The sequence below is a fragment of the Ranitomeya imitator genome, chromosome 10 (assembly GCF_032444005.1).
Source record: "Ranitomeya imitator isolate aRanImi1 chromosome 10, aRanImi1.pri, whole genome shotgun sequence".
Lineage (NCBI taxonomy): Eukaryota > Metazoa > Chordata > Amphibia > Anura > Dendrobatidae > Ranitomeya > Ranitomeya imitator.
This window is the reverse complement of record NC_091291.1, coordinates 143011219-143036339: the sequence shown is the minus strand read 5'-3', so window position 1 is coordinate 143036339 and position 25121 is coordinate 143011219. Positions and strand designations below refer to the sequence as shown.

Here is a 25121-nt window from a genome sequence, read left to right as displayed (position 1 = left end):
ACACAATGACTGCACCAGTAGAATAGTGAGTGCAGCTCTGGAGTATAATACAGGATGTAACTCAGGATCAGTAATGTATGTACACAGTGACTGCACCAGCAGAATAGTGAGTGCAGCTCTAGAGTATAATACAGGATGTAACTCAGGATCAGTAATGTAATGTATGTACACAGTGACTGCACCAGCAGAATAGTGAGTGCAGCTCTGGGGTATAATACAGGATGTAACTCAGGATCAGTATTGTAATGTATGTACACAGTGACTGCACCAGCAGAATAGTGAGTGCAGCTCTGGAGTATAATACACGATGTAACTCAGGATCAGTATTGTAATGTATGTACACAGTGACTGCACCAGCAGAATAGTGAGTGCAGCTCTGGGGTATAATACAGGATGTAACGCAGGATCAGTAATGTAATGTATGTACACAGTGACTGCACCAGCAGAATAGTGAGTGCAGCTCTGGAGTATAATACAGGATGTAACGCAGGATCAGTAATGTAATGTATGTACACAGTGACTTCACCAGCAGAATAGTGAGTGCAGCTCTGGGGTATAATACAGGATGTAACGCAGGATCAGTAATGTAATGTATGTACACAGTGACTGCACTAGCAGAATAGTGAGTGCAGCTCTGGGGCATAATACAGGATGTAACTCAGGATCAGAAATGTAATGTATGTACACAGTGACTGCACCAGCAGAATAGTGAGTGCAGCTCTGGGGTATAATACAGGATGTAACTCAGGATCAGTAATGTAATGTATGTACACAGTGACTTCACCAGCAGAATTGGGAGTGCAGCTCTGGAGCATTACAATTCTACTGTTTTTATAGATAAATTCTACCTGTAAGCTGTAATATGGCGTTTAGAGACGGAGACGCTCCTACTCTTTAGAGAAAGGCACTGTGGACCTCCTGTAGCCGATGCACCTCAGGCATTTAACATCTCCATGATCAGTAGCCTCCACCTCTGGTTGTAGACGGTGGGATGAGCAGGACTATGCGGCACAATGTTTGGTGGAGTCATATGACCAGATGTGCGCACATGACTTCTCAATGCTTCATTTCTTACTTGAAGTAGAAAAAAAATAACACTTTACTGAATAATAATAAAATAAATGATATGGCAAGACGGCTAAGAGTGGATACAGTACGCCACAGAAACAAAGTCTTTGCAGGCAACACTGGCTGGAAATATTAAAAACACTTAATGGGTATAAAAAAAAAAAAAAAAAGTGATTATCTAAATTATATACAATATCATCTACCTGGGCTGCGATGGCCTTCTGGCTTTTTTTCTCATCATTCGTTACTTGTCGACTCACAAATAGATATGTAAAAATGTGATGTGAACAAAAAAAAAATAAAAAATAAAAAACAAAGAAAAACAATTACATTATTTTCTTTAAAAAATGAAAGTATAACCATGTCCAATGTGGAATGTACATACAGCAATACATATCAGGACTCTACAATAAAATTCTTTTATAAAAAAATCATTTGAACCCCCCAAACACACAATCCCCATTCTCCAAGGTCTTAAAAAAACAAAAAAAAAAAACGGAGTGGGGACGATTCTTCCGAATATCAGACAGGCGTTTCCCCCCCTCCGCCCCGTCCTCATCCCAATGGACCAAACTCATTCACAGTTCAACAGCAAAACCCTGGCGAGAAAGCAGACGGCCGAGCCCAAGTCCTTATAAAGGACACGATTCATTTGTTGAACTTTAAGGGGTACCCGATGGCTTTTTCCAGGCACTCAACTAAGGACCCCGCAGAAAGAAAATCTCTCTCCACCTCAACAAACTTGATGTAGATAGTTTTCGGGGAGATCCCCGGCTCCACCTTACAGTTCTGCGCTAAGAATCCATTGATGCTAGCCCACTCTTTGCTTTGGTTCTTGATGGTGGACTGGAAATGAAAGAACAAGCACTGCTGTAACGTTATGCTCTCGGCGATGCCGAGGTAGCAGTAGGTGATTTTCGCAGTTACTGGGTCGGATTCCGAGGCAGGTCCCTTTGGAGACTCACAATTGCCATCGTTGACTAAATCGACTACTGCATTGTCAGCTTTGTTCCTCAATTCTTCGTATCCAATAGCGTAAAGCCCCGGACACTTGGGGATCCCGCCGGGTAAGAGGTACTGAACTATATTTCCGCCGATCGGCTTGGAGTGAGCTATAGGAATCCAGTCGGTCTCCATGTGCAGCTCCAGACACCGCGCTTCGCTGATGGTGATCTCCAGAAACTTAAAGTACACGTTTTTCCAATTCATTTTCTGCACTCTGGTCAACACCACCTGCCCCTCCGGCTTATCGGGGTTGAAGTACTCACGCAGACGCTTTCCCAGCGGAACCTGGGAACTGATTTCGGCATAATGGTATCGGATGTCCTCCTTCCACCGGGTGTTGTATCCAATGCCAAATATTGCCAGTTTGTTCGAGAGGTGCAAGCGTGAAAAATCTGTCCAGCTTGGAAACAGCTCCCATTTGAGGTGGACGGACTCCAGGATGAGCATGATGGTCTGCAGAATCTCCCTTTTCCTGCAAGTTACAACAGTTTTGATTAAAAAAAGGTTTAACAACGAACAAACTCTGCAACAAGAGACCGGGCAACTATAAAACAAGGAAAAGCAGCAAGTGACAAAGACGAGTCGCCCTGAGAACAGGAAGATACTAGGCATCTCCGGGAGGGATCGTGCAGCCGCCCCACGCTACGGGACTGAGCTGCGCTGGTTCACAAAATGGTTATTAACCTGTCAGTGAAAAAGGTTAAAATTGCTTCCACCTGGAAAACATGCAAAGCCGCAGCAATTCACAGTGACGTGCATGGATGGAAACGGGCAACGTGGCACAACAACGTGGGAATCCGAGCTAAGTTCTTGGCCATCTCCCCATCCCCAGGCAGGTGTCAGTGGGTGAGGAAAGTGGTTGCACTAAATGGCCCATAAGTTAAATACATTCTGGAAAGCCCACCCGAGTGCAGCCGGTGGTCAGTCTGCTGAAAAGCCACTTACTAAATGTTGCATCGTTAGCAATAAATTACTAATGACCTGATTATTGTAAATGGTCACAGACAATTTTTCATGGCCATTAACCTGGACATCCCCTTTAAGCAAGAATTCACAGCTCTGAAAGCAAAGTAACGTTTACATGTAAATGCTGAAAATCTCTACCGAGCCGGGCCCCTCATCCACCGCCAGGCCCCTCATCCACCGCCAGGCCCCTCATCCACTGCCGGGCCCCATCATCCACCGCCGGGCCCCATCATCCACCGCCGGGCCCCATCAGTCACAACATAGCATAGCTCGGCCCTCTGCCCCTCTAGTCACAGGCCCATGATCAAATACTAAATATTTCCTAATTTGCCTTTCACATGACTTTGGGACTCAGGATCATAATCCGACCACTTTATCAGCTTGCCCACCCCACCAGAGAAGAGAGTGGGAGACGTCCGACACAGCAGCGAGACATTCGAGCAGATGGCATCACCTGGTCAGACCCCAGATACTTACTGTACATCCTCCGAGGATTCTTTGATCTTTGGCGGTCTTTTAGGAATACTGATTTCTTCTAAAATAAAAAGAAAGTAAGGATTTAGATCAGCGGAGTGGACGTGTAAGATAGAGTTTCATGCTACAGGATGAATATATAAAATGTTCCAAAATCCAAACGCAATACATGCAAATTTTGCCTAAAAAGGTGAAAATATAGAGGAAATCCATGGATAAAGAGGAGATGGGCATGTCGCAGAGAATTCAGGCTGCTATAAAAGTTCTACAGTGTCCTGCCGGGAGCGGCAGAGAATCTCCTGGTAACACCGCCGGACAGTTCACAACCTGCTCTGGTCATTACCAATACCTACTTGTGATATATAATGGACAATGCAGTGAAACTGCCAAAATAACATTAACATGCACCCCATACCTGTGAGCACCTTACAAGTACGGCACTTGTCGGGAGTAGACGGATGGCGCAGGCTCAGGAGCAGCGCCCGCAGCATGCCTGGCCTCTGCAATAACAGCCGCGAGGAGAGGTGTGCTACATCTGCAGCTGGTAACCAGTGAATCACCACTATCAATCTCCGACAGCAGCGTTTATAGCGCATGGCATTGGGAGCGCTGTCCTAAGTGGCCATCAGCCCCTGCGGTGCTGCGGTCACTGCAGCAAGGCGGTTTGCGGAAGACCTGTGGCTCGGCGTCATAGGACACCATGACTTCTACTATGTTTATCCATCTGTATTACAATCAGATTATCGCAGGAGTTAAAAATATATACCGTATATACTCGTGTATAAGCCGAGTTTTTCAGCATTTTTTTGTGTGCTGAAAACGCCTTCCCCCCCTCCCCTCGGCTTATACACAAGTGATTGTCCCATAAGACGGCGGGGGAGGGGGAGCAGTGGAGCAGAGGGTCACAGGAGGCAGGAGCCGGCGGCTGTGGCTAAAGCCTGTGCCCGCTGCTAAAGAGAAATGAATATTTACTGCACTGGCAATGTATATTCATTTCTCTTATAGCACACGCAGTTACAGCTGCCAGGCTAATATGGGTGCCCGCTCATTAAGGTAATGAATGTTCACCTCTCTCCTCTCCCGTAGGCGTGGAGTGAATATTCTTTACCTTAATGAGTGGAGGACATGTGATCACTCGGCCGGAAGAGCTGCTGGCACCAGAACGAGATGCTGCGAGGGCGCGCAGGGAAGGTAAGTAGGATGTTTTTTTTTTTTAATAAGAGCCACGCATACAAGGACAGGGACAAGGAGCCACGCAGACGGGGACAAGGAGCCACGCAGACAAGGATGGGGAAAAGGAGCCTCGCAGACGGGGACAAGGAGCCACGCAGACAGGGACGAGGAAAAGGAGCCACGCAGACAGGGACGGGGAAAAGGAGCCACGCAGACAGGGACAGGGAAAAGGAGCCACACAGACAGGGACAGGGAAAAGGAGCCACGCAGACAGGGACAGGGAAAAGGAGCCACACAGACAGGGACAGGGAAAAGGAGCCACGCAGACAGGGACAGGGAAAAGGAGCCACACAGACAGGGACAGGGAAAAGGAGCCACACAGACAGGGACAGGGAAAAGGAGCCACACAGACAGGGACAGGGAAAAGGAGCCACGCAGACAGGGACAAGGAGCCACGCAGACAGGGACAGGGAGCCACGCAGACAGGGACAAGGAGCCACGCAGACAGGGACAGGGAAAAGGAGCCACACAGACAGGGACAGGGAAAAGGAGCCACGCAGACAGGGACAAGGAGCCACGCAGACAGGGACAAGGAGCCACGCAGACAGGGACAAGGAGCCACACAGACAGGGACAGGGAAAAGGAGCCACGCAGAGAGGGACAGGGAAAAGGAGCCACGCAGAGAGGGACGGGGAAAAGGAGCCACGCAGAGAGGGACGGGGAAAAGGAGCCACGCAGACGGGGACAAGGAGCCACGCAGACAGGGACGGGGGCAAGGAGCCATATAACCTATATACAAGACAGGGATGGGGAGCCATGCATACCAGTATAGATATGAGGAGACAATGCATACCCGGCTTATACTCGAGTCAATAAGTTTTCCCAGTTTTCGTGGCAAAATTAGGTGCCTTGGCTTATACTCGGGTCGACTTATACACAAGTATATACGGTATGTTTTAAAGAAATACTAAGAAAGAAAAAAAGAAAAACTACACACATTGAGATCACAACTTTTTCTTCAATTACAAATAAAGATACATATACAAAAAAAACAAACAAAAACATTTGTTAAGTCCACATCAGTAAAAGTCGGTTGATATTGGCCTAATAATTTTGGGTCAAAAACCACCACAGCTTGCTTATCTAGGCAAAAACTGCACACGTGCACAACCCAGCAACCAGCATTACATTCAGGTCAGACAGACTTTTCTTTTTATCATTTCCATTGGCCACAACTAATAACTTGTGTAAGAACTATAAAAAAAATTAAAAAAGTTAGGGGGAATAACCGTACAGTACCGTCATTAGGGGGACACGGCAGCGGCTGCTTCTGGACCACCCAAGGTGCTAAAAAACAAAATATATATACACACAAAAAAAAAAAAAAAGTAAATGAGAAGACGCCTTGTGTGATCATCAGTATAAGTATTAGTTATTTCGGCCGCTCATAGTGAAAGCTCGATACGGCCCTCTGACACTGCACAACTTTACTGCATCACACGTCCAGTATCAGGGTATTCATGCTATGATGTTGCCATCAGACCTGCTGGGACCAGTAGTTCCACACACGATCACAGCCATCAGTACTATATTATGTTCCCCTTAAAAGAATAACTAGACAATTAGCATGCCAATTGCGTTTTTTCATTATACTACTAAGAATAAATGAGATAAACACACAATATCACGTGACAAACAAGCAGCACATTCTGGGTTTCGCCTGTTGGCTTCTTCCAGGGCAAGCTGAGCGTGCTTACAACTCACATGATTATAGAAGCGGTGACCCATACAAGGTTCCTCCCCCAAATTAATCGACCTTAATACAAGAAACTGGAACCTTATAGGGGTCATGGCTTATATAATCATTTGACCTGTAAACACAGCTTGCCCCCGGAAGAAGCTGACAGGAGAAACCCATGGTCGTATAAAGACGTTTTTAATACATTTTTAAATCTTTTATTCTTGGGAGTAAAATAAAGAAAAAAAAAAAGAAAAGAATCGGATGCGTAGTGTGGGGCTTTGCTTCCAGCTGTTCTTTAATGGAAACTCATGACTTATCAGCAGTGATCGTGTGTGGAACTACTGCTCTCAGCAGGAGCGATAGTAAAATCACTGGATGAATACTCAGATACTGGACGTGTGACAGACTGAGGGATTCACGATAACGTGGATTCTGAGCTAAACATTTTGTCTGCCTCTTGAGAACGTTCAAGACGTTGAGAAAACAGAGAGATAAAACTCCTGTGATGGACAACGAGGCGCAGAACCGGTCTAATTCCCACTATCGGAGCTCGGTCTTGTAACGAGCCGCGCACCTGGGCAGATTTCTATCTCATGGAAGCAAACAATAAGAGTTTCTACTAAATGACAGAAGGCTGAGGTGAGAAGAAAGAAAAAAAAAAAAAAAAAATCACTTCATTAAAGGAAACATTTACTTGAAAACCCTTTAAAAGGGGTCGTCTTCCATTTATTAAATAAGGCAGTGAGAATTTTTTTTTTTTATTCAAATAAATTTTTATTAAGAATAACAAGGCAATTAACATGTTACATTTACATTTTCAATATAGAGTATTCCCCCCCCCCCCTTCAAACAGCCCCCTTCGATCCCAAAGCCTCCCACCCCACAAAGCAGCTCATCTTGTTAATTACTACCATCATTAAAACAATAGAGTATCTAATCCCTCAACCACTCGTATAAGCCACACTTCACATTACTATCCCATAGCAATCCATGGAGACCACATTTTATTGAACGTTTCAGTTTTCCCTTTCTTCTTATAAATCCCTTTTTCCAGTGTCAGGCCCTGTTTCACATACTGGAGGAACTCTCCTCTTGACGGCGGCTCTTCCCTAATCCAGTTTCTAGCTATCACCTTCCTAGCCATATACAACAATCTGGCTATAGCTATCTTTAGGTGTTTATCCACCCCAATCTCGTCCACGCATCCCAACAAACAGACAACTGGATCCCTTGGCACCGTGCACCCATACGCACCTTCCATACGACTCAAAACTACCACCCAGAAGGCAGCCAACCTCGGACACGTCCACATCATATGGAAAATGTCTGCATCCGTAGACTTACACCTCGGACATTCAGAGTCATTACGCAATCCTGCCTTATATAGCACCATCGGAGACCTATAAACTCTGTGTATCACATAGAGCTGTGACAGTCTATACGGTTCACTCAGCGACAGTCTTGGGATCCATTCCAACACCGACTCCCAAGTCTCGTTATCTATTGGGCCCAAATCCCTTTCCCATTTAGCTCTTGCCATTATTGGAAACCCCAATAGAAAAGTGTGCAACAGATCCCTGTACAAAGTGGATATGACTCCTCCAGTCGTCCCATCATTACACACATACTCCAGTACTATATCCCTTTGAATCCTAATACCTCCGTTCCTACTCTGAGCTCCAAAGGCATGCCTCATCCGCAAATATTGATACTCCCCTGCAGACCCAAGACCAAATTCCGCCTGCAATTGGGAAAATGATTTCAGTTCACCTTGTTCAATTATTTGATACACATACTGAATCCCTTTGCCCAACCACTCTATCAGTACCCCCAATGCCTCAAATTCTTTCAGATTGTTATTATGCCATAGCGGCGAGTATCTAGTCAAGTCCGTGATCCCACGTATGTGCCTCAATCTACTCCACAGCTTGCGTATCAACAGCAAAGTCGGATATAGCTTCCCCAAACTCTCCAAGGATCCATCCTCCAAACATTGCACCACTGGCCTTCTTTTTGTCACCACCTCCATCAACCGCTGTACTGCCCCAGATGACCCTTCATGCGCCCAGCCCCTTAAATGCTGACTCTGGGCTGCAAGAAAGTACAACTCAGGGTTAGGCAATGCCAGACCCCCATCATCCTTGGGTCGCTGAAGTGTCTCCAGTTTGATACGCGGATGCTGCCTCCCCCAAATCAGATTCCTAAACAGAGAGTTGATCTGTCTAAATTTCCCACGTGGTATCCAAACCGGCGCATTGTGAAGAATATACAGTATTTTCGGCATCAGAATCATTTTGATAAGATTCACCCTGCCTACCACAGACAAATGTAGCTTAAGCCATGCATCCGCTTTTGCCTTGAGGGCACCCACGATTGGAGTCAGATTCTCATGTATATAGTCAGTGACCGGCAAAGATACCCATATTCCCAGGTACTTAAATTTACTCGTCACCTCCAGTCGCCCGTCCTCCAATGGCTCCCCATCCACATCGTCCACCTTAAACAAGATAGACTTACTCCAATTTATCCTAAGTCCCGACACTGATCCGAATCGTTCAATAATCCCAATGGCTCCCTCCAAGGATGCAACCGGGTCAGCCAGAAACAACAAAATATCATCCGCATACAACGCCACCCTTTCTTCAATCACCCCATATTTAAACCCCGTCATCTCATCAGACTGTCGAAGCGTAGCGGCCAGTGGTTCCACCGCCAGAGCAAACAAAAGGGGGGAAAGCGGACACCCCTGTCTCGTCCCTCTAGCCAATTGTATGGTCCGTGACAACTCTCCATTTACCCTAACCCTGGCCATCGGCATTGAGTACATTAATTGAATCCATGATATGAACTGCGGTCCAAACCCCATTCTTCGCAACACCTGCCAGAGATACCCCCACTCCACACTATCGAACGCCTTGTGAGCGTCTAAAGATGCAATAACTCTCTGGCCACAGTTATCGGCTTTGAGTTGCAAGTTCATATACAGCCTTCGTAGATTAATCGCAGTTGACCTATCAGGCATAAAGCCAGACTGGTCTGAGTGTATCAGGCCAGAAATAACACTTGTCAACCTCATCGCCAACACCTTAGCCAGGAGTTTAACGTCGATAGTAAGCAAAGAAATTGGCCGATATGAATCCGGCTGTGTCGGGTCTTTCCCCTCCTTTGGAATCACCACTATTGTGGCCTCCCGCATAGATGCCAGTAGCCTACCACCATTCGTAGCCTCTTCCAAGACCCCCTTCAATTTAGGGATCAACACTTCCCCCAAGCTTTTATAAATTTCGGCAGGAAATCCGTCCACGCCAGGCGCCTTCCCATTAGCCATCGACTGCAATGCCCGTCCCAGTTCCTCCTCCGTAATGGGAGCCTCCAAATCCTCCCTAGCTGTGTCATTCAGCCTCGGGAGCTCCAACTCCTCAAGGAACGCCACCGTGTCCTCCATTGACCCATCTACCCGAGAGGAGTATAAGTCTGCGTAAAAATCTGCAAAAGTCTCCAAAATCTCTGAAGTCTCAGAAACAGCAACACCACTCCCAGTCACCAAAGAGTGAACAAAGGAAGTATTTCTCTGGGCAGATGCCACCAGCGACAGCAAATGACCCACTGATTCACCCTCCTGGTAATAGGCCAAATTCATGAATTCCCTCTTCCTTTCAGCCTTACTCAGCAAGACCGCCTCTAGCTGGCTTTGAGCTGCCTTTAACCTCCTCCCAGCCTCCAAAGTACCCATTATTACCATCTCATCTTCAGCCACCCTCAGCGCATCTATCGCCAGCCTCTCTGCCTCTCTCGATTTCAGCTTACACCTGCTAATATCCCTAAACAACAGCCCTCTCAAGTACGCTTTCATGGCTTCCCATACAGTAAGCACATCTACGCTACCCTCATTTATCTAAAAAAATTCCACCAATTCCTTCTTAATCTTCTCCAAGTCTATACTGTGTAGCCAATTAGGGTGAATTTTCCACTCCCTTCTGCTCCCGTTCCGTGTCCCCACTGATCGAAATTCCACTTCAACTGGACTATGGTCTGAGAGAGCCCTAGGTAAATATCTCACGTCCCTTACCATCGTATCTAGTAATCGGTTACCCAGTGCCAGATCAATCCTAGACAGCGTACCATGAGCTGGTGAGTAGCATGAATACGCCCTTTCCCCGATATGCCTAACTCTCCATAAATCAACCATGCCCACTTCCCCGACATAAGTCCCAAACGTAGTGGTATGTCCCGCCGTCCTATTCTGGGGGTTTTTGTTCTTATCCCAAAAGTCATCACATATATTATTAAGGTCGCCGATAATTAGAGATGGTAACGGTCCCCAGCGCTCTACCCTCTCCAGCACCTCTCTTATCTTCTTACTTGAGTATGGGGGCGGAATATACATTGCCACTATACACATCAATACTCCATTCATTTTACATTTCACCACCACATACTGACCATCCACATCCTCTTTTACCATTACCTCCTCATACTGCACCCCCGCAGGTATTAACACAGACACACCCCTAGAATACGTCGAGAAAGTAGAATGATACGCCCTCTGTATCCAGCGCCTATTCAATACGTTCACCCTCTCCCGCACTAAATGTGTCTCCAGCAGACATATCATTGAGACCTTCTGTTCTCGGACATACTGCAGACTTGCCGCCCGCCGTGTTTTATCCGCCAGACCTCTCACATTCCAACTCAATATTTTAATACAATCTCCCATCATGTGGCTCATCATTTCTTAAAGTATCCAATTTCCCAAGTATGAGCTGCCCCAACCCTCCCACCCCCCCTGCCCCCTCCCAACCTGCCCCCCTATCCCCCCCAATATAATGCATTCTTCCTCTCATCAAGAGTGGGGCTCCACTGCCCACTGCGAACACTCTCCCTTACTTAACCCTCTCCATTCGCGTCCCGCTGCCATAGCAATCACAATTTCCCCCCCAACTTTCACTTTATTGTATCTTAACATTTCAACTTATACTAACATATAGAAAAAGTACCAAACCAGTTCACAGTACCCAGCATAACCCTCCTCCCCCGTACTTAGTAGTTGGTACTGTCCCCTCCGGCCATTCCTTCAATATGGCCCAGCAAAACCCCCAACAGTTGCTCAACTCTTTAACCATTGCTAACGAGCGCAGAACTCTCCTCCATCGACAGAGAAAACAAATCCCAACTGGATCTCGCCGAAATGTCAGTCGCCCATTCCCTTAAGTTTTTTCTCATGAGTATCAAGCCACTGGGTAGCGTCCTCCGGTGTCAAGAAGAAATGTGTCTTATTAAAAGCCACCAGTCTCAGCTTGGCGGGAAACATCACTGAGTATTGCACTCCCAGCTCCTTCAGTCGCCGCTTGACTCCAGTAAACTTCATCCGCTGTTTCTGAACCGCAGCGGAATAATCCGGATAAATGGCGATTTTCTGACTTCCTGCCGTCAGATCCTCCATCTCTCTAGCCTTTCTAAGGATAAGGTCTCTGTCCCTGTAGTTCAGTATTTTAGCAAGCATGGTACGGGGATTTGCTCCTGGGGCAGGGGGCTGCGGCGGGACCCTATGAGCCCGTTCAACAGCAAAGACTTTTGTCAACACTGTGCTCCCAATCTTCTCCAGCAGCCAGTTCTCCACAAACTCAGTGGGATTTCTCCCCTCAGTCTTTTCAGGCAGCCCCACTATACGTATATTATTTCTTCTGGATCTATTTTCCAGATCCTCATTTTTGGCAGCGAGCTCGGCTATTGCTTGGGCGAACTTCTTTTCAGCTTTTTGGAGCTTAACTATGTGATCTTCTGCCGTGCTCACCCTCTCCTCCACCACTCCTATACGTTTGTCCATTTTCTGCAGAGCCGCATTAATCTGTGCCGTGTCCCCTTTAACTTCCTGCATCTGCTGGGCCAAGGAGTTCAGGGATTGCTGACATGAAGAGATCAGTGTGATAACATCTCTAAAGGCCCCTTCACACTTAGCGACGCTGCAGCGATACCGACAACGATCCGGATCGCTGCAGCGTCGCTGTTTGGTCGCTGGAGAGCTGTCACACAGACCACTCTCCAGCGACCAACGATGCCGGTAACCAGGGTAAACATCGGGTAACTAAGCGCAGGGCCGCGCTTAGTAACCCGATGTTTACCCTGGTTACCATGCTAAAAGTAAAAAAAAACAAACACTAGATACTTACCTACCGCTGTCTGTCCTCCAGCGCTGTGCTCTGCTTCTCTGCTCTCCTCCTGTACTGGCTGTGAGCCGGAAAGCAGAGCGGTGACGTCACCGCTCTGCTTTCCGGCTCACAGCCAGTACAGGAGGAGTGCAGAGCACAGCGCTGGAGGACAGACAGCGGTAGGCAAGTATCTAGTGTTTGTTTTTTTTTACTTTTAGCATGGTAACCAGGGTAAACATCGGGTTACTAAGCGCGGCCCTGCGCTTAGTTACCCAATGTTTACCCTGGTTACCAGTGAAGACATCGCTGGATCGGTGTCACACACGCCGATCCAGCGATGTCAGCAGGAGTCCAGCGACGAAATAAAGTTCTGGACTTTATTCAGCGACCAACGATCTCCCAGCAGGGGCCTGATCGTTGGTCGCTGTCACACATAACGATTTCATTAACGATATCGTTGCTACGTCACAAATAGCAACGATATCGTTAACAATATCGTTGTGTGTGAAGGTACCTTAAGAGTCGGCTCCTCTCCCTGTGATATGGCTCCAGGTCCCCCACTAGCCCCAGCCATGCTGCCTCTCTCCTTCCCCCTCTGTACCTCATGCTGCTCGGCTGTGCTTGCTTCCTCCTCCTGGTCAGCTCCAGCTCCAGATCCTGGTTCTGCCTCCTCAGCAGCCTCCACTCTGGCATACTGCTGCAGCTTTGCGGCCACCTCCATGCGCCGCTGACATGCGGCGTTCTCCTTCTCGGCGTCCTCCCTAGCATCGGAGCCATCTTGGCTGGCTCCTGCATCGCTGGTGCCAGCGTCTTTCTGCCGCCTCCTGGTCATCGCTGCCGACTCCGGACCTGCTGCTCCACACCGCTGCACTCTCCGGACCTTCAGCCAGCCGGATTTAGGTGATTTTACCCGAAAATCGGGGTTAAAGCAGGATTTTTGTCCTTATGGCAGCAGGAGCACTCTTCCCTGCTTCCACTCACATGGCCAGCTAGGACACGCCCCCAAGGCAGTGAGAACTTTAAAAACAACAAAAAAAAAAAAAAACAACAACAAATATTAATTCACTTCCCGATCCTTGTATGGCTACCATGGTCTCCTGCCGATCACCTCACTTTCGAGTCTGGGGTACGTTGCAGTGGCCATGAAAACTGTTGACATCCAGAAGAACCAAGGAAAACAGCAGGGAACTTGGACCAAGGTACGGCGTGCACACGGATCAGTCAGCGGATACAGGGTTAAAAATATAAAAATTTTAAAAAAGGACAATCCCTTTAAAATATAATCTACTCTCCTTTTCTTCCATCATACTAGATGCGAATGTCAGAAGTCTTCCCCTGTAAATGCCATCCGGAGATTGGGTCATGGATTAGGATCACAACGAATCCTGTAAATCTACTCTCGTCTGACCGTCAGCAGGAATCGGAGGCGCCCGTGTGGACCCGATATATCCCTCACCTAGAAGATGCAGGAATGTGAACGACAAGTCATCTGGTTCACAATCTGCCCCGTCACCATTCATAGCCGTAGACCTGTGACGGCCCAGAATCTGGAGCCGGGGAGATGAGCGTCGGGTCGTAGCGGTCCCGGAGCGTCGGGTCGTAGCGGCAGATTCACAGCTCAAAATACTGATCATTTACCAAGACGCCGTATCATTTACCGGAGATTTTCAAGTTTGGGGGAAAACTCTTCATTTTGTAAGATCCTTATTGAATTGGCACAAGACTCCCCCTGCCACAAGCGGCACCAAACATACAGAATATCCACCGGATAATATCAGGTCCGGATTAATCCATCTGATGATCGCTGGCTCCAATTAAAGGTGAAATCAAGAACTAGAAGAACCAGAAGCACTTTCTGTGCACAAATCTATGGTCCAACAGTGACATGAAGGGGACAGAAAAACAAATTAAGGAAACTTCCCCAGTCCTGAGTCTAAGCCCCCACAGACAAACCTCTGCAATCCAGATTTACAAGAAACATCAAACTCTACAGACCAGATAGGGAGCGCGCGACGCCAGATGGAGAGAGCGCGCAACGCCAGATGGAGAGAGCGCGCAACGCCAGATATCAGAGAGCACGTGCGACGCCAGATGGAGAGCGTGCGACGCCAGATATCAGAGAGCACGTGCGACGCCAGATGGAGAGCGTGCGACGCCAGATATCAGAGAGCGCGTGCGAAGCCAGATATCAGACAGAGCGCACAACGCTAGACATCAGAGAGCGCGTGCGACACCAGATGGAGAGCGTGCGACGCCAGATATCAGAGCGTGCGACGCCAGATATCAGAGAGCGCGTGCGAAGCCAGATATCAGACAGAGCGCACAACGCCAGACATCAGAGAGCGCGTGCGACGCCAGATAGCAGAGCGTGTGACGCTATATGGAGAGAGCGCGCAACGCCAGACATCAGAGAGCGCGTGCGAAGCCAGATATCAGACAGAGAGCACAACGCCAGACATCAGAGAGCGCGTGCGACGCCAGATAGCAGAGCGTGTGACGCTATATGGAGAGAGCGCGCAACGCCAGATATCAGAGAGCGTGTGCGAAGCCAGATATCAGACAGAGAGCACAACGCCAGACATCAGAGAGCGCGTGCGACGCCAGATAGCAGAGCGTGTGACGCTATATGGAGAGAGCGCGCAACGCCAGATATCAGAGAGCGCGTGCGAAGCCAGATATCAGACAGAGAGCACAACGCCAGACATCAGAGAGCGCGTGCGACGCCAGATGGAGAGCGTGCGACGCCAGATAGCATCCACACGGACGCCACACTTAGAAAAAAAAAAATTATCATATATATATTTAAAAAAAAAAAAAAAAAAAATTATATTATATTATATATATATATATATGTGACTGACCCGTTGAAGCGCCAGCCAGGCGTGAAACGGCCGTCGTCCCGCTTTGCCGCACTCTCTGTACAGCACTCCCGGTCGTGAAGATGTTTGAATAAAGATCCCTGCACTGGATGATCGGCGAGTGCGCTGTATTTTCTTATATATTCACTATTTCATATATATATTTATATATTTTATAGTGCTCATGTATCAGAATTTTTCTTAACTACATAGATTTATAGGGCCCACCTATTACAGGCGTGGTGCTAGACCAAGGTCCTGTGAGTTTTTTTGCTCAATGTGCAAAATATATATAATTATAAAAAAAAGAAAAACTGTATATAACATTTATGTTATGGTAATGGTGTGTGTGTTTATATATATATAGATAGACACACACCATCACCATAACATAAATGTTATATATAGATTTTCTTTTTTTATAAATATATATTTTGCATATTGAGCAAAAAAAAATAGAAATATATATATATATATATATATATATATATATATATATATATATATATATATATATATATATATATATATATATATGTCTAAGGGGCACTTCCGTCTGTTTGTCTGTCACGGAAATCCCACGTCTCTGATTGGTCACGGCAGGTAGGCTGCGACCAGTCAGCGACGGGCACAGTCCGGCCGCGAATTCGCCCCTTCCTACTCTGTCAGTGTCCCCTCCAGTCAGCGCTCACACAGGGTTAATGGCTGCGTTACACTTAGTGATGCCGCGGTGTAACGCACTCCGTTACCGCCGCTATTAACCCTGTGTGACCAACTTTTCACTATTGATGCTGCCTATGCAGCATCAATAGTAAAAAGATCTAATGTTAAAAATAATAATAAAAAATCATTATACACTCACCTTCCAACGCCTTTCCAGCTCCTCGCGACGCTCCGGGCCATGCATTGCAGCCTCGCGAGACTGCAATGCATTCTTGGGACCGGAGAGTCGCGAGGAGCATCGCTAAACGCCTCGCCTGGATCCGGGGGCCGCCGGAAGGTGAGTATACAACCATTTTTTCTTTCCTTTTTTTTTTATAGCAGGGATATGGTGCCCATATTGCTATATACTACGTGGGCTGTGTTATATACTACATGGGCTGTGCTATATACTATGTGGGCTGTGTTATATACTGCGTGGCTGTGCTATATACTACGTCTCTGTGCTATATACTACGTGGCTATGCTATATACTACTTGGACTGTGTTATATGCTATGTGGGCTGTGAGACTCTTTCGCCCGGGGCCCTTAAAAACCTGGCGCTCGCCCTGGCGTCACTGATTTTTTGCGGCGGCCGGGCGCGACCAATCAGCGACAGACGCAGTCCGGCTGCGAATTGGCGTGGAATTTGAACCACGCTTCGCTACTTGGTCGCACCCGGCCGTCCAAATCGTGTGTATTCATTGCATTATTCTTAATATATATATATATATATATATATATATATATATATATATATATATATATATATATATATATATATATATATATAGTTTTTACGTGTGTGTGAATATATGCACCATTATCATAAATAAATTTATATATATATATATATATATACACACACACACACTAGATGGTGGCCCGATTCTAACGCATTGGGTATTCTACAATATGCATGTCCACGTAGTATACAGCACACAGCCACGTAGTATACAGCACACAGCCACGTAGTATACAGCACACAGCCACGTAGTATACAGCACACAGCCACGTAGTATACAGCACACAGCCACGTAGTATACAGCACACAGCCACGTAGTATACAGCACACAGCCACGTAGTATACAGCACACAGCCACATAGTATACAGCACACAGCCACATAGTATACAGCACACAGCCACATAGTATACAGCACACAGCCACGTAGTATACAGCACACAGCCACGTAGTATACAGCACACAGCCACGTAGTATACAGCACACAGCCACGTAGTATACAGCACACAGCCACGTAGTATACAGCACACAGCCACGTAGTATACAGCACACAGCCACGTAGTATACAGCACACAGCCACGTAGTATACAGCACACAGCCACGTAGTATACAGCACACAGCCACGTAGTATACAGCACACAGCCACGTAGTATACAGCACACAGCCACGTAGTATACAGCACACAGCCACGTAGTATACAGCACACAGCCACGTAGTATACAGCACACAGCCACGTAGTATACAGCAGGGGTGTCAAACTGCATTCCTCGAGGGCTGCAAACAGGTCATGTTTTCAGGATTTCCTTGCATTGCACAGGTGATAATTTAATCACCTGCAGAGAATGATTCCAGCACCTTGTGCAATGCTAAGGAAATCTCGAAAACACGCATGGTTTGAGGCCCTCGAGGAATGCAGTTTGACACCCCTAGTATACAGCACAGAGCCACGTAGTATACAGCACAGAGCCACGTAGTATACAGCACAGAGCCACGTAGTATATAACAGTGGCCATGTAATATCTAGCACAGCACACGGAGTACATAACACTGCCTATGTACTATACAGCACAGAGCCACGCAGTATATCACACAGCCCACATAGTATATAACACTGGCCAGGTAGTATATAGCAGCCACGCGGTATCTAACACAGCCCACGCAGTATTTAGCAGTGTGGGCACCATATCCCTGTTAAAAAAAAAAAAAAAATTTAAATAATAAAAAAAATAGTTATATACTCACCCCCTAGGATCCACCGAAGCTCCGGCGATACACGCGCGGCTGCCGCTATCTTCCGTTCCCAGGATGCATTGCGAAATTATCCAGATGACTTAGCGGTCTCGTGAGGTCGCTAAGTCTTCTGGGAAATTTTGCAATGCATCACTGGGAACGGAAGATGGTGGCAGGCACGAGCGGCTCGGCGGACAACGGAGGGTGAGAATAGCAGGTTTTTTGTTTATTATTTTTAACATTACATTTTTTTTTTTTACTATTGATGCCACATAGGCAGCATCAATAGTAAAAAGTTGGGGACACACAGGGTTAATAGCGGCGGTAACGGAGTGCGTTACCCGCGGCATAACGCGGTCCGTTACCGCCGGCATTAACCCTGTGTGAGCGGTGACCGGAGGGGAGTATGCGGGCGCCGGGGACTGACTGCGGGGAGGAAGGAGCAGCCATTTTCTTCTGGACATTGCCCGTCGCTGATTGGTTGTGGCTGTTTTGCCGCGACCAATCAGCGACTTGGATTTCCATGATAGACAGAGGCCGCAACCAATGAATATCTGTGAGACAGACAGACGGAAGTGACCCTTAGACAATTATAGTAGATATATTTTAGTTTTTTATATATACAAAGTTTCAAAATTCTACAGTTCAGAAGAAAAAAATAAAAACCTCGCAGGACCTTGATCCATCAGTCACATCTAATCAGTGGCCTCCGGTCACAGCTCTATCCCGATGGCCACAGAGTACAGGCCGGGGTCCACCGAATCGGTTTACGCTCGTCTTTATAAAGAAAATAAGATATATACATACATACAAGTCCTTGCATGGTTTCCCATCGCGCTCTGCTTTTCTAAATTCTAAAGATGGAATTTCCGTCCGTTTCAAGGACACTTAGCCTATCTGGCCGTCCTTACAGTTCGCTCCAGACTTCACAATAGCAAATCTTGGCCCAGGAATCGGACCCAGCGTTAGAGGCAGCTTTGCTACAGGAGAGTCTGGGAAAGCAGAGTGACATCTTGGTGACCGGACACCGCAAAGACTTGCCTCAAGAACAGAGCGCGGAGGCCAGACCTCTAGATCTCATCGCCTCCTTTACACACACAGACATTGGCCACCGGCTGAACCTCACTTGGCTCCTCCGACCTCTTCCCAATGTCTTCCACTGCCTCACTGAAGACTCCGCACTGCGACTCTCCCTGTGTATGTGGCTCGCAGGCATTGCGGAATGGCGCAGGTGTCAAGTATGAAATGTTAGACTTTTCTACCCCTGTGCAAGTGTGAGAATGTTTTATGCCATTTGCAGTTATCTAGGCTGCATTCATTTATAGGGAAGAGATGAACGATTTCTAAGGAATATATACATTTATACAGGTTAGATACAGCCATCCCGGAGGACGACTCTCACCATCTCCCCAGGCATTTTATGTACAGACTAATGGAAGGATGGGAGAGGACAAGCTATCAGGTCTTACCTAAATCTTCCCCAGGAAAGCCCTGGTTGTCCTGGCTGTGGTTGCCCCAGTCCTCCTGGGAATAGTCCTCCATGGTGCTGCCGTCAGACTCTATCTCCTGGTACAAGCCGCTACTGTTGATGAGCACGGGTTGACATGGCTGCGTGTCCCATCCTCCTTGTCCGAAGACCCGTTCCAGCTGCTCGAAAGTGTAGCTGCTCTTCCGCTTGCCGACGCCGCGCTCTTTTACCCGACTGTAACATCTGCGGAGGGTCTGAAACATGGAGGGGTAAGAGGTTAGACGTCCTGTTTTATCCCCCATGGCGTCATATATGATCACCGACTGTAGGGGCCACCGTACATCCAGGTGTAATGTGCAGAGACGGCGTGGAAGCCTGTATAAAGCCAACCACACACCACAAGAAATGGACGAGTCCTCCAGACTAGGCGATCGCTGCCTCCAGCTCCGGAGCGGCATTAGTTCGCCAAGCGCGATAGCGTCCGTCCTCGTCTGCACCGGCTTCCATACAAGCCCCATAATGTACATATAGGGGATAAAGGGAAGAGGTAGTGGTGGTAAATAGCAGTGTAGGCGCTTGCACCTCCGGAATATAGGCAGCTCCTCTGCGGAGATGCGATTAGCCAGTCATGAGAAATCTCCTGTAGAAATCGCAAGTAAATCAGGATGTGTCAGTGAAGTAGGACATAGCTAGTGCAAGTGCCGCTACTGCCCCAGTGCACCTCCAGCCCGACCAACATATGGTCCTACATTATATTTATGATGGAGCCATGTGTCAAGAGTGCCGACAGGTTAATTCACACTTATCAGGGTCGCAACATCTACCAGTCAGCCATGGAGATAGCGCCAGAAGACTGTCACGTCTGACGGCGGCTCCTCATTGGCTGCAGTACTCACATGACCCGGCCGAAAACGGAGGCTGTCAGGAACCAAACTACTAAAGTAGGGAAAGAAGAGAACTCAAAGGGGTTTCCAAAAGTTGTAAAGAACCATTACAGGGGACAACCCCTTTAACTCCTTCTTGCAGTGCAGTGTGATCAGCAATAGACACGTTTACTCTGGACTCTATGGGACCACCACCACTGTCAGAGTCCATGTTACATGTAAGCATCTGCTTGTAACACGCACGAGACAGCATCCATATCACCCACCAAATAATGCAAACGACAAGTGAAGACACAAAACCACGGATGAAAGATGAGTGGACGACATCACGCGTACATAAGGAGTCGCATCCGTCGCCCATCAGGGATTATCAGGCCTGTCCTGCCCATTTATATCAATACAGCCTGGTGCTACATATGTCACAGACACGAAATGTATCAGTCACCTTTCCGATTGCTACAGTGACAGTTCTTGGGAAGCCCCCGAATACGGATCAAGAAATCCCAAAGATACTGCAGCAATATGTGCAGAACTGTGCAAAAGAAAAAAGTACTGAAAGTAAGAATCTTCTAATAGAAGAGTTAATAAAAAATATACTATCAATTAACAAATGGTAAAGTGAATGAACAGAAGAGAAGTGTAAAGATACCGTCATATTTAGCGACGCTGCATCGATCCAGACAACGATGCCGATTGCTGCAGCGTCGCTGTTTGGTCGCTGGAGAGCTGTCACACAGACAGCTCTCCAGCGACCAACGATGCCGAAGTCCCCTGGTAACCAGGGTAAAGATCAGGTTACTAAGCGCAGGGCCGCGCTTAGTAACCCGATGTTCACCCTGGTTACCAGCGTAAAAGTAAAAAAAACCAAACACTACATACTTACATTCCGGTGTCTGTCCCCCGGCGCTGTGCTTCTCTGCACTGTGGGAGCGCCGGCTGGCTGTAAAGCAGAGCGGTGACGTCACCGCTGTGCTCTGCTTTACGGCCAGCCGGCGCTGACAGTGCAGAGAAGCAGAATGCCGGGGGACAGACACCGGAATGTAAGTATGTAGTGTTTTTTTTTTTTACGTTTACGCTGGTAATCAGGGTAAACATCGGGTTACTAAGCACGGCCCTGCGCTTAGTAACCCGATGTTTACCTTGGTTACCAGTGAAGACATCGCTGAATCGGCGTCACACACGCCGATTCAGCGATGTCTGCGGGAGATCCAGCGACGAAATAAAGTTCTGGCCTTTCTGCTCCGACCAACGATGGCACAGCAGGATCCTGATCGCTGCTGCGGGTCAAACACAACGATATCGCTAGCCAGGACGCTGCAACGTCACGGATCGCTATCGTTAAGTTGTTCAGTGTGAAGGTACCTTAAGACTATGTTCACATTGTGTTTCACACTCATCGGTGGCTCAGTCGGGGCTTAAGGTACCTTCACACTGAACGATATCGCTAGCGATCCGTGACGTTGCAGCGTCCTGGCTAGCGATATCGTTCAGTTAGACACGCAGCAGCGATCAGGATCCTGCTGTGATGTCGTTGGTCGCTGCAGAAAGTCCAGAACTTTATTTCGTCGCCGGACTTCCTGCAGACATCGCTGAATCGGCGTGTGTGACGCCGATTCAGCGATGTCTTCGTTGGTAACCAGGGTAAACATCGGGTTACTAAGCGCAGGGCCGCGCTTAGTAACCCAATGTTTACCCTGGTTACCATCGTAAAAGTAAAAAAAACAAACACTACATACTTACCTTCCGTGTCTGTCTCCGGCGCTGTGAACGCCGGCCAGCCGGAAAGCAGATTGCAGCGGTGACGTCACTGCTCTGCTTTCCGGCCGCTGTGCTCACAGTCAGTGCAGGAAAGCACAGCGCCAGGGACAGACAGCGGAAGGTAAGTATGTAGTGTTTGTTTTTTTTACTTTTACGATGGTAACCAGGGTAAACATCGGGTTACTAAGCGCGGCCCTGCGCTTAATAACCCGATGTTTACCCTGGTTACCCGGGGACCTCGGCATCATTGGTCGCTGGAGAGCTGTCTGTGTGAGAGCTCTCCAGCGACCAAACAGCGACGCTGCAGCGATCCGGATCGTTGTCTGGATCGCTGCAGCGTCGCTCAGGAAGGTACCTTTAGACTAAAACCCTGGAGAACCGGAGCCAGGAGTGTGCGCTGACTGTAGGGATGCAAATGGAGTCAGCGGGAACTGTCAGACGTCATTGTGGGACGAATCTGCCTAATTGAGGTGGGCAGCAAGATGCACAAACCTTATAGCCCACCGCAAATAGGCAGATACAGCTGAAAATGATGTCTGACAGAACACACAGTCATTACAGTCAATGGCCCGGTCAGATTACACTCATGGATCCCATTCTCTAGAGCTTCAGACATAAGCCGCAAAGGTGCTACTGGCGTGAAAGTAAGACGCAATGTGAACAAAGCCTTACATTTTTCTTTTGTGCATTCTCTTTCCATTTTGTTTAAAATTAAACCATTAACTTCTATTTCTGAAAACAGTATTACTCCGCAGCATTCTTTCCCACACCTGCCTAAAACTTTTGCATAGTACTGTATATTATAGATCATACCTGCGATAGATAGCTAGATAGATAGCTAGATAGATAGCTAGATAGATAGATAGCTAGATAGATAGATAGCTAGATAGATAGATAGATAGATCTGTCCAGGCTGCAGTGAGTGTATGCAGTGGGTAAAATAAGTATTTGCTCCGCTGACGATTTTGCAAGTTTTCCACCCTACAAAAGAATGGAATATGTTGGCGCTATATAAATAAAGATTATTATTATTATTATTAATGGAGAAGTCTGTAGTTTTTATTGTAGGTACACTCCACCTGTGAGAGACAGAATCTAACAATAAAATCCAGAAGATCACATTGTAGGATTTTTAAATAATGATTTTGCATTTTATTGTATGAAATAATTATTTAATCACAGCCCAACCAGCAAGAATTCTGCCTCTCACAGACATGTTAGTTTTCCTGTAAGGCTATGTGCACACGTTGCGGATTTGGCTGCGGACCCGCAGCAGTTTTCCATGCGGTGTACAGTACCATGTAAACCTATGGAAAACCAAATCCGCTGTGCCCATGGTGAGGAAAATACCGCACGGAAACGCTGCGTTGTATTTTCTGCAGCATGTCAATTCTTTGTGCAGATTCCGCAGTGGTTTACACCTGCTCCTCAATAGGAATCTGCAGGTGTAAAACCGCAGGTGAAATCCGCACAAAAAACGCTGGAAATCCGCAGGTAGAACGCACTGCATTTTACCTGCGGATTTTTCAAAAATGGTGCGGAAAAATCCGCACACTAATCCGCAACGTGGGCACATAGCCCAAGAAGCCTCCTACTCTGCACTCATTACCTGGATTATTCGCACCTTTTTGACCTTGTTACCTGTATAAAAGACACCTGTCTTCACACTCAATCACTTTCCCACCTCTCCACCATGGCCAAGACCAAAGAGCTGTGTAAGGACACCAGGGAGATAATTGAAGACCTGCAGAAGGCTGGGATGGGCTACAGCAGAGGTGTCAAACTGGATTCCTCTAGGGCTGCAAACAGGTCATGTTTTCAGGATTTCCTTAGTATTGCACAGGTGATGGAATCATTCTGTGCAGGTGATTAAATTATCACCTGTGCAACACAAGGAAATCCTGAAAACATGACCTGTTTGCAGCCCTCGAGGAATGCAGTTTGACACCTCTGGGCTACAGGACAATAGGCAAGCAGCTTAGTGAGAAGGAAACAACTGTTGGCACAATTATTAGAAAATGGAAGAAACACAAGATGATGGTCAATCTTCCTCAGTTTGGGGCTCTATGCAGGATCTCGCCTCGTGCGGTAAGGATGATTCTGAGAAAGGTCAGGACTCAGCCCAGAACTACACGGGAGGATCTGGTCAATGACCTGAACAAAACTGGGACCAGTGTCTCAAACATTACCATTAGTAAGTCCAAAAAAAGAAGAAACAAAGTATACCCGCACTGCTGTCATTCGCGATCACCTATCGGCGTGCTACAATATGCTGTACCAGCCCCTATACCTCCTACTCAATGCACAGGCATAAGGGGTGCTCAACCAAAAAGATATACAATTCAAAAGCAAAAGAAAAAAAGTGGTTAGCACTCACCAAACCCGATGCTGTAAAAAGTCTTTATTTTGACATGGACATGGAGAACATGATGTCTGAAGGATGACAGCTGTTTCGCGCTACATGCGCTTCCACAGATCCCGATGATCCCGGGATCTGTGGAAGCGCATATAGCGCGAAACAGCTGTCATCCTTCAGACATCATGTTCTCCCTTTCCATGTCAAAATAAAGACTTTTTACAGCATCGGGTTTGGTAAGTGCTAACCACTTTTTTTCTTTTGCTTTTGAATTACCATTAGTAAGACTATGCCATCATGGAGTAAAATCCTGCAGGGCACAGAATGTCTCCCTGCTCACACCAGCACATGTCCAGGCCCGTCAGAAGTTCACCAATGACCATCTAGATCAGGGGTGTCAAACTGCATTCCTCGAGGGCTGCAAACCATGCGTGTTTTCAAGAATTCCTTAGCTTTGCACAAGGTGCTTTAATCATTATGTGTGTAGGTGATTAAATTATCACCTGTGCAGTACAAGGCAATCCTGAAAACATGACCTGTTTGCAGCC

General features: G+C 47.2%; 1 protein-coding gene across 5 annotated transcripts in view; it reads right to left on the bottom strand.

Annotated features, from left to right (window-relative positions):
* Positions 1–1389: 1389 nt before the first annotated feature.
* MSANTD2 (Myb/SANT DNA binding domain containing 2) overlaps positions 1390–25121 on the bottom strand; it is a 36598-nt gene continuing 12866 nt past the window's right edge. For 2 of the 5 annotated variants that reach the window (XM_069741139.1, XM_069741140.1), the window contains exons 2-5: positions 19577–19829; positions 5986–6033; positions 3517–3574; positions 1390–2545 (exon numbers count right to left, since the gene is read on the bottom strand). In XM_069741139.1, coding sequence (XP_069597240.1) covers positions 1717–2545; positions 3517–3574; positions 5986–6033; positions 19577–19829 — 1188 coding nt within the window. In that variant the 3' untranslated portion in view covers positions 1390–1716. Of the gene's footprint in view, positions 2546–3516; positions 3575–5985; positions 6034–19233; positions 19372–19576; positions 19830–25121 lie in introns of all 5 variants that reach the window. The other 3 variants (XM_069741141.1, XM_069741143.1, XM_069741144.1) reach the window with 2 other exon arrangements.